Source organism: Heliangelus exortis, chromosome 8 (assembly GCF_036169615.1).
Source record: "Heliangelus exortis chromosome 8, bHelExo1.hap1, whole genome shotgun sequence".
Taxonomy (NCBI): Eukaryota; Metazoa; Chordata; class Aves; order Apodiformes; family Trochilidae; genus Heliangelus; species Heliangelus exortis.
The window spans coordinates 26409986-26426495 of NC_092429.1; the positions used below are offsets into that span (position 1 = coordinate 26409986).

The 16510-nt window shown below is 50.1% G+C and overlaps 1 protein-coding gene across 1 annotated transcript in view; it reads left to right on the forward strand.

Moving 5' to 3' along the window:
* The window catches only part of PAPPA2 (pappalysin 2), an 86930-nt gene that overhangs the window by 69701 nt on the left and 719 nt on the right, over positions 1 to 16510 (forward strand). The window contains exons 20-21 of the mRNA XM_071751151.1: positions 2286 to 2357; positions 14662 to 14760. Coding sequence (XP_071607252.1) covers positions 2286 to 2357; positions 14662 to 14760 — 171 coding nt within the window. The remainder of the gene's footprint in view (positions 1 to 2285; positions 2358 to 14661; positions 14761 to 16510) is intronic.

A 16510-nucleotide genomic window follows, 5' to 3' on the forward strand; every position in this document is an offset into this window, starting at 1 on the left:
CCAGTTGCCTCTGCTGCTGGTCTGGGGAGAGCCTTTCCCTCCTCGTCTCTTGCTCATTTTGTAAGCAAAGCAGCTCAAATAACTCAAATAGTTTGGATCTTAACAGCACAACTTTCTCAAAAAGCTGCTCGGCTGGGGTACTATTTCTTAAAATAAAAACTGAGATGCAGAAGGGAAGGATTTGAAACAAAAGAAAGCAAACAGCCTTCTCAGGGGCTAGTGCTCCCATCCAGGCACTTTTCCCTCCTCCTGGAAACCCATAGGAGGCCCAGCATTGTGCCTATGGATACTGCTGTACATCCTCTGGAATGACCAGGGATGGCTGCAGGGCGGTGAGGGTGGCTGGGATGTGTGGGATGGTTAAGCACGAGCCTTGGAAGGAGTCCTTGCCTTTGAGGGATGGGGTGGCTTGGCTGGTCGAGGCAGTGGTATTCAGCTTCCCTTTTTTCACTGCTGTGGGATCTCATGGAAAGGGAAAATGTTTTGCAGGGAGAAGGAGGAGGGAGGGGAGGCATTATTTTAAGCAGCGGTGCTCCCACTCGCCAGGAGCTCTCTCCCTGGGCTGTCTTGTTTTCCTCTCTTCCCTAGCTCCCTGCTTTGCTCCTCCAAGAGCCAGCCATTCCCAGGTGCTCCTCCAGAGCAGGAAGTGGCTATTTCAGCCAGCACCTCCAGCCCCTGCTCATCCCATGGCAGCTCCATCTAGCTCTGCCTTCCCTGGGCTGCTTGAAGAGAGCTGGGACCTCATCCTGTCCCAGCTCCATCATGATACTGGCCCAACACACACCTGAAGGACCTGCACCAGCTCTGCACAGGCAAAGCTGCCCCATCCCCAGCTGTCCATGCCACCTGGGGGTCATAGCTCAAATCACAGAGTGGTTTGGATTCAAAGGGACCTTAAGGATAATCTACTTCCAACCCCCCTGCCATGGGCAGGGACATTTCCCACTATACCAGGTTGCTCCTCATCCCATCCAACTTGGCCTTGAGCACTTCCAGGGATGGGGCGGCCACAGTTTCTCTGGGAAACTTGTGCCAGTGTCTCACCACCCTCAAAGGGAAGAATTTTTTCCTACTGTCTAATCTACATCTCCCCTCTTTCAGCCTGCAACCATTCCCCCTTGTCCTCTCACTACATGCTCTTGTCCCCAGCTTTCCTGGAGGCATCCTTCAGGTACTGGAACGTGCTCTAGAAGGTCTGGAAAGTCTCCCTGGAGCTTTTGCTTCTCCAGGGTGAGCAGCCTGCTCAGATAGTCTCTACATGAGAGGTACTCCAACCCTCGGATCATCTTTGTGACCTCTGGACTCGCTCCAACAGCTCCATCTCCTTGTGTTGGGGACTCCAGAACTGGACCCAGCACTGCAGAGCAGAGGGGGGCAATCACCCTGGATGCTGCAGCCAGGCTGCCTGCCCCTCCATGTTTCAACTGGGAGGCTTGGAGAAACCAGATGTGCCCCTCCGTGCACCTCCAGCACTGTCAAGGGCATCCTAGGACACTTCCAGAGGCCAGCTGTTGTTTTATGGGGCCTCAGGTTTCAAAGCCTGCCTAAGCTTTATAAGGAGGAAATTTCATGTGTGGTGGGGCTTCTCCTCCCCCTGGGTAAGGCTGAGCACTCCCAACACAGCCCTGCTGAAGGATTGGGCTGGCTCGTTCCAGTGCTGTGAAACTGAGCCCTTGGCGTCTGCCTCCTGGGTCCTTTTGGCTTCAAGAGCTGAATTTGTGCCTGGTAAATACCAGTGACAACCTCAGCCCCACCACTGAACCTAAATCTGGTGCCACTGCTCTAGGCCAGCCCCAGGAAGATGAGCTCCTGGGCAGGGGGTCAATGAGCTCCTGGATGCAGACACCAAGGGATGAGCTCTCCCATCCTCTACAAGCAAGGAGCTGGTGAAACCTGGCATCACACAAGAGATGTGATGGAAGAGTCCAACCTCCCATAGCCCTTGGTGCCTTCCTCCCAGCAGTAACTCAATGCCAAGCCAGCCACCTCAGCCAAACCTGCTTCTCTGGTGGTGCTTCCTGCCATTCCTGCTTTCTCCTCTCCCAGTTTGATATTATACACAGACATCTTTTTATCCTATACCTTGACCAACCCACACTGGTTTGTGGGTGAACAAGGTGCTCCGATGGGCTTCCAAGGTTTTCTACTAGGCAGAGGTCCAGGGAGGCCACTGCTAGCCTGCACCAGTGCTGTGGGAGACCCCCCCACACCTCCAGAGAGCACTGGTGGCTGTTCCCCTCCCTCTGCTGCCTCACCTGATGGCTCCTTTCTGCTTCCCTCCTCAGCACATTGTGTGTACGGGCAGGCTGCGCTGGTACCCAGAGCCCTCCAGCATCCACTGCATCCACTCCTGTGAGGTAAGATCCCTCTGGCCCCAGCATGAGCCTCCTTGTTCCTTCCAGGAGAGCAGCTCCTGGCAATGAAAACTCACTCCAGGACAAAGAGCCTTTGACTTCATGTTTGCTCTGAGCTAGCCCCAGGTTTTACTCGGCTGAGCAGAGAGACTGAGAGGAAGCAACTTTGGGTATGGTCCTACTCAGCCAGGGCTGCTCTGGGGGGGCCAGAGCTGTCAAATAACCCATTTTGTAAAATCATTGCATCACAGGATGGTTTCAGTTGGAAGGGAGCTTAAAGATCATGAAGTCCAACCACCCTGCCATGGGCAGGGACACCTCCCACTAGACCAAGTTACTCAAAGCCCCATCCAACTTGGCCTTGAACTCTGCCAGGGATGGGGAATTCACATCTTCTCTGGGCAACATGGGCCAGTGTCTCACCACCCTCATAGTGAAGGTTTTCTTCCTCATGTCTAACCTAAACCTCCCCTTTTCAAGTTTAAAGCCATCCCCCCTCATCCTATCATTCCATGTCCTTGGAAAAAGTCTCTCCCCAGATTTCTTGCCTGCTCCTTCTTGGCCAGCTGAGGAAGAATGTTCTAGCAAAAGAATTTAACTGGCAAGGGGTATCCCCAAAAAATCCATGCTGACTCCAAGCCCAAATATTTCCTTAACCAGAACCACAGCTCTAGAGTGATGCAGATCCAGAAAAGCCCTGTGTGACCCAGGTGTCCAACCAAAACAATGAGGGTTCCAGCCTCGTACATGCAAAACAAACCACTCCAGAAGAATCTGCAGACAAAGAATTCCTTGCAGGAATTGGTTAGCCTCTCATTTAGCTTTGAATAATGAGCAGACAGGAGAAAATCATGGGCAGCCCGGGGTCTGTTTGTAAAGGGAATTAAAAATAGGCAGTCCTTGTCAAGCACGAGCTGTTGTTATGATTAAGGATAAAAGGAAAAGGGAGGGGGGGGGTATTTTGGAATGTTGCATGCTGAAAATTTGGGATTTTCACCAAAAAGGAAATAAATGAAGTTCGCATCCAAAAATAGCTTTGGGTTTTGCTGACATTTTTTTTCAAAATGTATTTCAATGTAAATGATGGCTTTTGCTCACTGATTCTGCCTAGCTCAGCTTTTTGGTGACAGAAGCCTGGGACAAAGGGCAACATTGCAGGGTGCACATCCCCAGGAAGGAAATGCTATGGTCAAGAGAAGGTGTAGCAATTATTTCCCAACCTTCATGGCTGTGATGTGTGCCTCTACTATAGGGCGTGGGCTGCAAGCATAGAGGAATGGGGTGCTCAGTGCCAGAGAGGTGTTTGATGGTTGAGCACTAGAGCTTAGTGATGTTTTTAGAGCTCCATGTCTTTGTAAAGCATCTTTTAGCTCAGCTCTGGGGTACCTGAAATAGGATGGGCTTATACAGCAGGGTAGTCCAGATGGTCCATGATGATCCTCTCTGTGGTTTTCTTGATAGTAAGGGAGAACTGCTTATTGTGCTTTTTGGGTGTTGGTCCTTTCTAAAAAAGGAACAGATGAGGTATGAGGTGCTGCTTCTTTCCTTCCTGTGCAGCTCAGGTGGGAGAAAGCTATCATGGGCTTGAAGATGAAACCCACCCCAACCTTTCCTTCTGTCTGATTCCTGGACCTCACCTTAGGTCTGTGTCTTTAGCCAGGATGATGAAAAATGGCAGCTTCTTTGTGTGTGTGGAGGGGGTGATCAACTACCTGAAATCCAGCATCTTGTGGTAGCAGTCCCTGTCTTCTCATCAGCCACCTGAACAGGGTCAGACCCAACACAAATTCTTTCTGTTCCTGGATGCTTGCCTCTTTACTGCCTAGAAAACAATCCTAGGCAGCAGTCTTAGAACACAGAAGGTTAGGAAAGCCGAAATCTTGCAGTGTTCTACCAGAAGAATGAGAGCTCGTGTTCTCCATCACCCTTGCAGACTTGTCTGTGCCTTTTCTGCTTTCAATTAACCTTTCAACAGGAATGACCAAACAGTGCATACTCTTCCAGCTGAGCTCTCACCAAAGCCTTGCACAAAGCTGCCTTGTGCTGGAAACATCTTGACAGGACCTCAGGCTCTATCTGTTATTTCTGCAGTTGCATCAGTCTGGCAGATCAGAGATATCCTGAAGTCAGCAAGTACACACAGATCTTCCTTTCCCTCCCTTGTTTCCAACTGATGGCCTCCAAGCTAAAGGCAGATGTTTTGCCATCAGTACAAGAGCCTGGCCTTCAGTTTTATACAAGTGAATGGCATCCTATGTCTCCCTCTGGTCTTTCAGGTCATCAGCTGTTTGTCCAGTTCTCCTCCATGGAGCACTGCCTTCCCCCTTGTTAGGAATTCCATCTATTTCTAAGGTCACAACCACTCACTGTAATATTACTGAAGATTTCTCCTCAGATTGTGTCTTTCACTCTGATCCTTGCTCTCTTTTCTGAACCAGCTCACAGTTGCTTCCTCACTTCTCATATTCATGTCTTTGTTCTCTTCAACAGGTTTTCTTTTATGAAGCTGCAGGTTATTAAAGTTGCACTGATAAACCAACTTTTCCTAGATAATTGTTCAGTTTTGGGTTTTTTTCCTCTGTGTTTTATAGCAGTTGTCTTGCCATAAAGAAAAACTCTTACCCACAGTGCCTCATTCAAAGTCTTGCTCTGGGAGCTGCTGCTCAGCACTGAGAAGGGAGGTGTTACCAGGCCCCTTGTCTGACTACAGAAAATCCCAGGAATGTTGTTTCTACCTCAGCTTCCATCCTCACTTCCATTCCCCCCCCGATCCCATCCTTATGACTGAAAGCATTGTAGTTCTTAGAGGCCAGCTCACTTGGGACATAGTCTCCTGTGGCATGTGGGGACATCAGACAGTGAGAGTCAGGTAGAAATGGAATATAACCTCTCATCTGTCCTTGCTACATGGTGTCCCATCTCCACATCTCTTGTTTTTTTGTTCTCCTCTTCATTTACCTTCATGAGAAACGTTCTGCCCCTGCAGAACATAGTCCCTGCCCCTGCAGAACATAGTCCCTACTGGCTCTGCTGTGGTTCAGCTTGCCATGCTCGTGGCACATCTTAGTCTCAGGTTCCTCCTCATTTCACAGTAACCCCTCACTGGGGGCACCTCCCTTAGGAGCCCAACCTCTGCTCTCCCCTGGGCAGGGAAATGCAGGTCCAGGGGATTGTTCCAGTCTCCTGAGGTCAAATCAAACCTCAGAGATGCTGTTACCTCCCCACTGACTGCAGAGGATGTGTTGGATGAGGAGGATTTCTCATCTGGACCCCTTAGTGAAAGAAACAACCCTCCACGAGAGAAATCCAGCCCTCCCACTCCTGCTTTCTCTCCTTGGTGGAATCACTTCAGGCTCAGGCAGAGCAGCAGTAGCCAAGACCCAACCTTCCCAGCTGGAGCTCTGCCTCACATTAGAAAGTTCAGGTTATGGTGCAATGGCATTGGAGGGATTCCTGCTCATCTCATTGTATGTTGGCAGCAGACCAGCCTTGCCTGCTCATTCCTCTTGCTCCTCTCCCCACCTGCCTTATCTTTCCATTAACCCAACTGCCAATCTGTCTTCCAATCTCCCTCTGTGCCTTGCCAAGTTCCCTATAGGCAGAGCAGGGTGGCACGTAGTTCAGTGAGGAAGGGAGGGGGGCATGCAAACTCTTCCAGGATATGAGATTCCAAACCCATCAGGAATATGAGTTAGTGCTGAGTGTGCTTCAGCTCTCGAGGGCCAGCGGAACATCTCATCCCTTGCCATCAGCAGAAAAACAGATGGAAGCACTGGAGAGGGAAAGGAGGGGACTGGGGGGGGGGGGAGAGGAGATGGAGAAAAGCCTGCTGGGGTTTGGGTGGAAGCAGTGATGGTCTTGGTGGTGTGCTCAGCTGCCGAGAGGGAGGTGTTTACAGCATCTGGGGCATCTCCTGAGCCATCCTGAGGTGACCACCTCTCACTGTCCTCCTCTTGTGTCCTGTTGCCTCCAGAGGAGGAGGCAGCATGCACAGCAATCCAGGCTGCTCCCTTGGACTATTACTGCTGTGGTTCTAAATAGTCTATGCATAAGCATGGCTACTATAGGACAGTTCCTAGCCTGGGCAACCCACCAGCTTTGCACCACTCCATCTCCCACCAGAGGGACTCCTGTGGCTTAGGGGAATGAGTCCACTTCTTATCATCTTCTTTTTCACCCATATTTAGTCACAGAATGGAGCAACCACCACTGTCCTCCTCCTATGCATCCACAGGATGCCCTTGCTGTGACTGCTGTGAAGGTGGGAAGGTGTTTCTGGGGCAGTTCTGGGGTTGTATAGTGTTCTGACCTCTCCTAAATCTCTTTCATCTTTTTGTGCAGGCAGCACAGGGTTAATTGCAAGGGATTTAAGGCAAGGAGGTAAAGTTTCTCACTGGTATGGCTGGAGCCTGACTGGAGCTACTTCAGCTTTGCAGTTCCTTCCTGATGTGACAAGAAGCTGTCCCTGTTCGAGGTTGGCTTTGTCCTGACCATGCATGCTTGAGGAACATGCAAAGGCTTTGGCTTGAGGTCTTCTTCTTCCTCACACCCTGAGTGAAGATGAGCCATACCAGAAAGCTGTTGTGAGCTCCTGGAAATTTCTCAGCTCTTCTCTGCACATGGACTTGGTCTCTCTGCCCTTGCCTGGGCTGCTGATCACATTATCACCATTGTGAAATAACCTGTTCCCTGTGTTTTGGTTTTCCTGAAGGTATTGTGAAGGAAATGATGAGAGAGGGATTGAAGTATGTTTGTGGTTTCAAGTTGTTCTCAGGTCTCTCGGTCCAACAGGTAGTCAAGGGCACTGATAGATCCTTGGCTCTTCTCTTAGCACACACAAAAGCCTCACTCAGCATGTCTGTGGCTGGTGTCCAGCATGTGTCAGACAGAGTTAACCCCTTTAAAGGCAGATGTGATAGGGAGGAATTTAAAATCAGTGTCCTGGTGTGTTTTAATGGGAAGGGAAACAGAGAGGGACCTACCCCCAGGCACAGTGCTCCAGCCAGTGCCCAGCTGCAGGCAGCCACCTCTCCTCTTCAGCATTCACTGGGATGGGTCCCCTCTGTTGTCCCTTCTCCCAGACCTGGGTCTGTATGTGTGTGTGTGGCTGATTTTGTGCTGTGGCAAAACTCAGCACAGAATTTAAAGTCACCTTCACGATGCTCACATCACTGTTATCTTCTGTTCCCGTGGGAGGGTATTTCACTTTTATATAGTCTGCACTCTTTGGCTTGGAAAATGCATAGAGGATCCTGTTGGATGCGACTGCAATCAGGCAGGAGGCAGACTGTGCCACTGCTGTTCCTTCAGGATTGTCACCAAAGCCAACATCTTAAGCCCCTGTGATCCAAACAGAACTCAATGAGTTGCCCCAGATTCAAATTTTGGCAGTACACAACATGTTGACCTCCGTGTCTCAAGAGGATGCAGTGGAGTTAGAGAAAAAAATTAAAATTGTTAAGAGGGTGACACAGGATGGCAACACCTTTAGGGACACCCTAAACCAACTTCAGTCTGGAGAGAAGAAAACTGTTGGAGGTTTGCCAGGCACAGAGGTGCTGGGTAAGATGGATGTAGAACTGGGGAGCACTCACCAAGACCAGCAAGGGGGTTGTTTCAGACAGGTGAAAGAAATGGCTTTGGATATGTTGAGCACTGGACTGGACCACAGCACCCGGAGTGGTGGTGGAGACCCAAAGATGTGGAAGCATCCTTGGCTTCCCCACCCCATGGCTCTGCAGGCTGCCCTGCACTTGGGATGCCCCAACCTACAACTCCTCCTCTGCCCTCTTCAGCTCAGGTGCCACCCCCCCCCACCCCCCCCATTCCTGTCCCTGTATCACTTTCCTCTCTCCTGGCCACTGAAAAGCCAGGAGAAAGCCACTGAAAACACCCTCTGAAACACAGATCAGTGAGTCAGTTCTGGTGATAAACAATCATCCTCAAATGCAGCCTGGCCAGTTTCTCTTCCAACACAAATGTTCATTCCCCTTCAGCTCCTTCATTGCTCGTACATTGTTTTTCTTTCTGTTTAAGATCTGTAACAAGAACTTGGCAGAAACCAGATACAAATGGATCAGGAGGCCCTTGTGGTTTTCAGGGCTTGTTTTCTATAACCCATTCTATCCTGCAACATATTTTGCACAAATGGCTTGGCAGGAGATGTGATCGATGGCAGCAGGTGAGCTGCTGAGGGGAGGGTTTGTGGGCTGATGCTGATGGCATGGAAATTCCTGGCTTCTGCATGTGCAGCAGCAGTCCCTGGAAATGGGGAGTGCTGAGGACCCATCTCCAAGAGCCACTGTGCTTGCCAGTAGTACTATTGAGATGGCATCTTCCTCTGATCCCTTTTTCTTGTTCTTTCCTGCTTCTGTTTTTCTTCTGCTGTTAGCTCAAGATGTCTGAAGGACCCCACTGTGAATAGCTCATCAACAAAGATGTTTTTGTGGAAGCAAAGACTTGCTCTGATGTGGTCTTCATCTACACCACAGCTTTCCATCCCTTTCTTCACTCTTGTCCCTGTGGAATGTGCAAAGCCCTTTCCAGACCACTGTCTGCTGGGACATGGGCTCCTTGAGGAGCAAGGTACAGAGCAGGAGAGGGGAGAAGAAACACAGGTTCCTTCTGTAGGAGCCAAGGTGCCACGTAGCTCTGCAGCAGGGCCCATCTACAGCAGCAGGACACAAGGCAGCAATCTGAGGTCTTAATCCCCTTTCAGCCATAGATCCTGTCCAAACTCAACCTATGCTGATTCAAACAGGGCTCAGATGTTTGCAGGGAACCCATGTCCTGGGGACCCTTTTTATCCTGGAGAACACCAAGAGCTGTTCACCAAGGCTGTGAGGAGCTGAGCTGCTGCTTGTCCTGGGCATGGCAGGAGATATGCTGGGCACACTGGCTGAAACCAGCCCCTCATCTCTTCCATGAAACATTCCTCTGATTATATGGAAAACTTCCTCAAGCAAGAAGCCTCTGTTGCAGCCTGTAGGATGCTGGAGCTTTACCAGATGTCCCTGAAGATCTGAGATTTGAAGGAAGCAGTTTTCATGCTGAGCTAAGGAGTGACTCCAGGACACCAGCAAGCTCAGAACCAAGCAGCATTTCTCCATTTTTCCTTTCTGAGGTGAGCAGGAAGGTCCACAGGGTATCCTAACAAGGCACCCTGCAGGCATGCAGCTCCAGGGGAGCCACCATGGTTTGAGAAGGAGCACAGGAACAGCTCAGGGGCACAAACAGGGAGATGTTAAAAGTGATGGATGAAGTGCTGGGATCATAGGAATTTTTTTTTTTCCTCTTCAGGCCAGTTGGTCCCAGGTGCCTCTTGCCAGACTTTTGAAACTCTCTTCCTCCCTGGCAGTGGTGGGCCAGGTAGCTCTTGCTTGCTGCTCATAGTGGCTCAGGGCAGACAGACATCCCAAAAAAATTGTTTTTGAGCAGAGGCCAGCCCAGTTCCCTCTCCATCCCTTTCTGCTTTTCAGAGCTGATTTCCTCCTCGCATGCCGGAAAGCCTCAGGAAGGAGAATGGATGTGCTTGGAGTGTTGAGGGGGGGAGAAAAAAAAATTTTAAGAGACACACTGCAACAGAAAGAGGGCCAAGAAAAATATTTAATTCAAACAATGAACATTGTCATTTCCTCCCACAGTCTGCATTCCCAGCCAGCTTCCCTGGGCAAACAGAGGGAGCCAGGAATGGCCGAGCTCTCTACCTCGCCAGCCTGAGTCTGTGTGTGTGCCAGGCCACTGTGCCACAGCATCCCTGCCACCACCTCCTGCACCTCCTGCTGCAGGCCCCAGCCCCAGATTTCTGTAGGGAACCAGTTGTTTGGAGGGATTTAGAGGGGGATTTTCCAGGGACCCAAGCTGAGGTGCTGGATGAAGAGGAGCTTGAAGGGACCCCATCTTTTTCCTTTGGGTTCATTTCAGGGACTTCCCCAGCCTTCCAGAAACATCTTTTGGTGCTTCTCTTCCCCTCACAGCCCTGCCTGCTCCCCTGATACATGCAGCAGCTTTCCACCATGATGCTGCTTCTCTTGCCCATCTCTCAGACCCATGGAGCCACCAGCCCATGGCCCCCAGACTGGTTTGAGCTGGAATCTCTCTGCTGTCCAAGGGGCAGGGACTTTGGCTGCTGCTGCTTCCTCATGCTGGTGCCCTTGGGGACCTTGCAAGGTGGTGGCTCTTGGGACACCTGTCTCTGCATCCCTCACTGTGCCATCTCCCTCCCTTTTCCTCGGATTATCTTTCCATGGCCTCATCCAGCACAGGAGCAGAGTTTACAGCAGTGAAGATGATGGACAGGGCATGGGGCTGACAGCACAGCAGCTTTTCCAGGGCCTGTCCCTGCCTATCGCTGAATATGATGGTTCCCCTGTTCCTCTGGGTCTCCTTGGAAAGCTACAGCTGAGAAGGATGAAGGCACCTTCACCACTTCCTCAGCCACAGGGCTGCACATGCAGGGTCCAAGGTTGATGCCCAAAGGGAAGGATGTTCGGACAGCAAAATGCCTGCTGACTTAGGAGCAGCACAAAAACAAAGTTGGATCCCTCCCTGGATGGGAGCAGCACAGTTGCAAAGCTCAGAATCTGCACCCAGCTCCTGTGGGCTGGGTGGAACCTATTTTCTTTTTAAGGCTGGTACTGATGCCCTGAAGCTGAGCCCTGGGGAAGGAACCAGCCAGCTGAGCCTTAGGGATGCTGCAGGGACAGTGGAAAAACCCTGTGCAGACACTGCCCTGCATGGCATCTCCTGACAGCATCAGCAGGAAAGGCAGGAAAGGCCAAGCCCTTGGAAGATGCTTCTGCCTGGATGTGCTGGGATCTTCCTCACATCCCTCCTTTGTCTGCAATATTTTTTTTCCTCTTTTTTCCTCCTTTATTCTTCTCTCTTTTCATTCATGCCTATTTCCTGTTTTAAGAGCCTGTGGGTTTCTTAGTCTCTTTAAATTTCCAAGCATTTGATTTTCAGTTACTATTTTTTTCTTGCTGTCAGCAAAGGGCTGGGGCCCTGTGGTGCTGGGTGCTGCACCTCCAGGTGGTAACACATCCCCCCTGCAAGCTCCTGTGGGGCTAAACAAGGAAGATGGATGGTGTGAGCAGGTAGATTCATGGTGGCCCAGCAGCTCTGTAACACTTAACTCCAAGTGGTTGCCCTTATTAATTTTTTCCCCAGTTTCTACAAGTCTCTTCAACCACCCCCTTCCCCTCCTCACACTGGAGGATGAGTATTCTGGTAACAGTGATCCATTTCCCTGGATCCCACCCTCTGCCTTTGCACAGCACAGCTTGGCGTCAGAGTTTTGTCTTTTTTTTTTCCTGCCAGCATCCTAAAACATCTCCAGGTGCTTCTGCAAGTTGCTGATGTGATACAAACCCCTCCTTCTTCCACTGCTGGATTTCATCTCTTCATGTGGCCTGAACAGAGTCTGTATGGATTTTCTAGAATTCCAGACTGGTTTCAGTGTAGAGCCCAAACCTCTAAAAATCATCTTAAAAATGACCTTAAAAATCATCTAGGTCCAACCAACACCTGCCACTGGACCAGGTTGCTCCAAGCCCCATCCAGCCTGGCCTTGAACACTGCCAGGGATGGAGCAGCCACAGCTTCTCTGGGCAGCTCAGCCCAGTGACTCACCACCTTCAGAGTGGAGAATTTTTTCCTAATGTCTAGGCTAAATATAGAATATATTTATTCTATTATTATATATTTCAATATAACCTCACAAATCATCTGCTCTCAGTACACTGCATTGCCCATGTCCTCCTTTGCCTTGACTCTTGCATAGACCAGAATGAAACAGGTGTGATTTCCAGGGTGCTGATGCCCTCCAGGTACCACCAGCACCTTCCTTTGCTCTTCCTGCCTTGCAAAAATGAACCCAGCTGGAGATTCTTGGCATGGCAAAGCAAGAGGAATCACTGTGTCCTCCAGGCTCTGGGTGAGGAGCGGGGACAACAGCCCCTGAGCCCTGCACCTGCCACTCTTGAGCCTCCGGTCCAATTAGTCATTTTTTATTTTCCCCTCAGATGTTTTTCCAAGGTAATTCAGAGCATGAGCTGTTACATTTCCCTAACAAGTGTTGCTATAGGAGCCTGTATTTGTTTAGGGTGGGGTGTGAGTTGGGGCGGGTTGAGAGGAGGGGGCAATTAGACCTAGGAGGTGTAGAGAGGAAAGGAAGAGCTTTTCTTTCCCTCTCCTATCGCCAGCTCTGTCCTCCCCCCATCTCTCACACATGAGCTGGAAATCATTTCAGACCTGTGTAGCCAGGGACAGGCAAACCTCTCCCCAGAACTGGATGGAAACGACCCAAGTGGCGGGCGTTGGTTTTGCCAGTGATTCATGACACATAGAAAGCAAGGCCCAAGGAAAAACTCCACAGAGAAAAAGGCTGCAAAAAGCAAATCACACTCAGAAGGGCGCTTCCCTTGCCAGAAGCCCTTCCTGGTGCCCTGCCTGCAGCCCAGCATCCCTGTCCTGGCCCTCCCAGTGCTCAAAGCTGCTCAGTGGCTCTGAGACCTCTTTTGATCATCATTTCAGACCCACTGGTGCTTTTCAGTGGAAGAGGATGTGGTACTCAGTGCCATGGTCTGGTAGCCACAGCAGCAGTGGATCAAAGGTTTGGGCTTGATGATCCCAGAGGTCCTTTCCAACCCATATGATTCTGTGATTATGCACCAGCAATGGTAGGATCCAAATCCCTTCATGTTTTTGTGTCAGCTGCCTAACCTGGTGAGGCCTCAGTTTCCCAGGAAGGTTTGCTTTCTTCTTTCACCAGATCTTCCAGGCAAATCCAATCTATTTGTTTCTGCCAGTATTTGGCATCACTAATAACCCAGACAGACTGTGGTGGGGAGAGGATTTGCTGTAATCTGTTCTGCTACGCCCCAAAGTGGCATTAGCCCACATGTGTTCCTCGTGGCTCATGTTGACACAAAGCCCCATCAGTTCTCTGATTTGGGCCTGGCTCTTTTGTGTGAATTATTGGAATTATCACCAATTCTCTCTGTTGGATTTGGTGCAGTGGATGTGGGGCTGTCATGACGTGGTGGCATTTTTCAGCTGTGTAGGAGTGCTATGGGTGAGTCTCCACCAAAGGCTGGGTCTGGCTGTCTTCTGAAGCCCACTGGTTGTTTGGGGCCACTAAATCCAGTGAAATGGCTCAACTGCTTCCATGAGGTGGCCAGGATCCCACCAGAAGCTCTTTCTGAAGACAGACAGTGTTGCTGGAGGTTGGCCAGTGTTGCTGGGCCAGTAGCTCCCATCACAGAGCATGGAGGGGGAGAAGCATTTCATTACTAATTACTCTGTTAATAAATGGCCTCTCCACTCTGTTTAGCATGCTCAGGTGTTGCTTGGCAGTGCTGTGGTGTATCTGGGATCAATAAACCACAGCAGCAGATAGTTCCTGGTTATCAGTAGGATGGTGTCCTCTGCTTGCTCCAGAGTTGTATTTTGCCTGCAAGCAGCTAATGCTTAATTAAGATCCTTTCTCTTTGTATCAGCTGGGCATCAGGTAAGTAGCCTTGTTGTCCATCCTAGCAAGGTTTAGCAGAGCCATGTGCTGTGCTCAGGGCTGGAGCTTCCAGTAGAAAGTTTAGAGGAATTTGGAGACATGTTCAGAGCCATACTCTGTAACAGACAATAGTTCTTGCAGCCAGAGCTTGGCTTGGCTTGAGTATAAGTGTTTTTGTGAGCCCCCTGCCCTTGCTGAACATTTCTCATAGTCCACCTGCATGCCTGGGACTGCTCCTCTGGGAGGATGCTCTGTTGATACAAGCATCAGCCTCTCTGGTGTCCTTTGCTGCCCAAGCCAGATCACCAAGCTCAGCTTCAGGATCAAGGTCTTTGGAAAGAGGGCTGTTGGACTTGGATCAGGTTCTTCCAGAGCCCTGCCCCAGCTCTGCACATGCAGAGGGAGCTGGATTGCACTGGAGACACAGGAGAGTGGTATTGGGAGGTGCACAAGCAGATGAGGTGGTGAACTCGCTCCTAGCTGGGTGGCACTGGGCTCTGTGGGATGGGGACTTGTGACATTCAGGTTGAGACCTGCTCTAGTGCTATGGATTTATGTTCTAATTTTCTGACACAATTCCCTGATTCCTGAGCTACAGCTGCTGCCCTCCAAGCATTCACTCCTCCATCCACCTCAGCTTTCTGGTGCCCTTTGGCTTTGAAGAGGGGGTTGTGGAGGGTGGAGCTGGGTCTTTGCCCTCATCAGAGGGGCACATGGGCCTGCCTGGGATCTCTGTTTTTTGGGGGAACCTTCCACTTTTGAATAACCCTTTTACCATCTCCTTCTGTCTCTGCTTAGCCCTTCCAAGCAGATGGCTGGTGTGACACCATCAACAACCGAGCGTACTGTCAGTATGATGGGGGTGACTGCTGCTCCTCCACACTCTCCTCCAGGAAGGTAAGTGAGCATCTTCCATAGTCTTGTCCAGGATTTAGGATTCAGTAGAGATGGCCTCAGCTTTGCTGGCCCTAGAACCCAGCCTGCAATGTAATTCTCCCCTGAACAGAGAAGCAAACCCATTATTTGAAACCAAAGGCAGCTGAAGCTGATAGACCTCATCCCACTGATTACCAATGGGGTTTGGACCAGGGCCAGCACGACCAAAAGCTCAGCCTTCCTCCTGATGGAGTTCATGGGATTCCCTCTCACTCTTGGGAAATGAGTCCCAAAGAAATTACCTCTGTTGGATGCAGCCATGGAAGAGTCAGAAGTCACCTTCTGACTGTAATTCTGACTGTAATAGTCCTGTAATTGTGCAATATCAGGGGATCTGGGGTATGGTCCATTGACATCTGCTACATTTAGGGTCTCCAGGGAATGAGCTATGGACCACATCTCCAGAAAAGGAGGGACAAATAGTGTAGAGGGAACAACTTGGCATTGGGGTTCCAACACCCCCTTCTTTGTCTCCCATCATAACCCCTCCCCACCTAACTCACTCTCCAAAACTCACAGCCCATCTTTCCCAAGCATATCCCACAGCAAAAAAAAAAAAAATCTTAAGAGCATGACATGATTTCTCACTGCAAAAATATGTGAATTTGGATCTTCTCATCTTTGTTGTGGAGCTTGAATCATTTTTCCTTTCATCACGTATACATGCACAGAGAAAATGAAAAATAAAATGCTGGTAAGATTTAGTGGAGATAGGGAGGAAAAGGCTTTACACCCAAGTGATGAGTGAAACCTCCACAGCAGTATCATGACTTCTTGGAACATTGCATGGCTCTCAGGAGGTCTAAGACATCCAGATTTCTCTCCAAAAGAAAGGATGGGTTCACAGTGGAAGGTGTGCTCTCAGGAGACCCATCCCCAGCTCACATCACCCCCCAGCTCCCAGTTCTCCCACAGCAGAAGCCTCCAGAGCTTTACTATTAAAGGCAGGTGCAGGAATATGGGGTTCAGACCCAAAGCAGTCTCCAGTCTCTCACTGGCCCAGGCTGTGAAAAATCAAATATGCTTCCACAGAAAGAAAAACTAAGAGGTGCAGAAGATGAGCTTTGCTGAGGCTGGAAGGGACAAGGATAGCTTGAAGGACAGGCCCCTGAGCTGGGACATGGATAAGGTGGGGTTCCTGAAATCTGAAGGGACCTCACCACTGCCATCTCTAGTTCTAATAACCCACACCTGCCAGAGGAGGCTTCTCCCCAGGGCTTAGAATTTGGGGCACATGACCCAAGCTGCCCCTTGACTGCAAAACTTGAAAGACAAGTTAATAAAAAGGAAAAAGGCTAAAAATAAAACCCAGCTGGGGACACCTTCCAGGGTGTTCATATCACAGTGAGCTGGGAGCCTGGCAGGCTCCACAATGCCAACAACATTAGGGTACAGCCCCAAATGTCTGTCTGTCCATACCAGGGGCTTGTAGAGGCAATGGGATGAGTGGGTGAGATCTCCAAGCAGAGGTTTATATATGGAGATGCTCACATTAAAGAGTCCAGAGAAGGGTTACAAAGCTGGGGGAGTGTGTGGAGCAAAAGTCTTCTGAGAAGCAGCTGAAGGAATTGGGGGTGTTCAGCCTGGAAAACAGGAGGCTGGGGGAAGACTTCACTCTCTACAAATCCCCGAAAGGAGGCTGGACCAAGCTGGATGTCAGTCTCTTCTTCCAAGTAACAAGCAATAGGACAAGAGGAAATGGTCTCAAGCT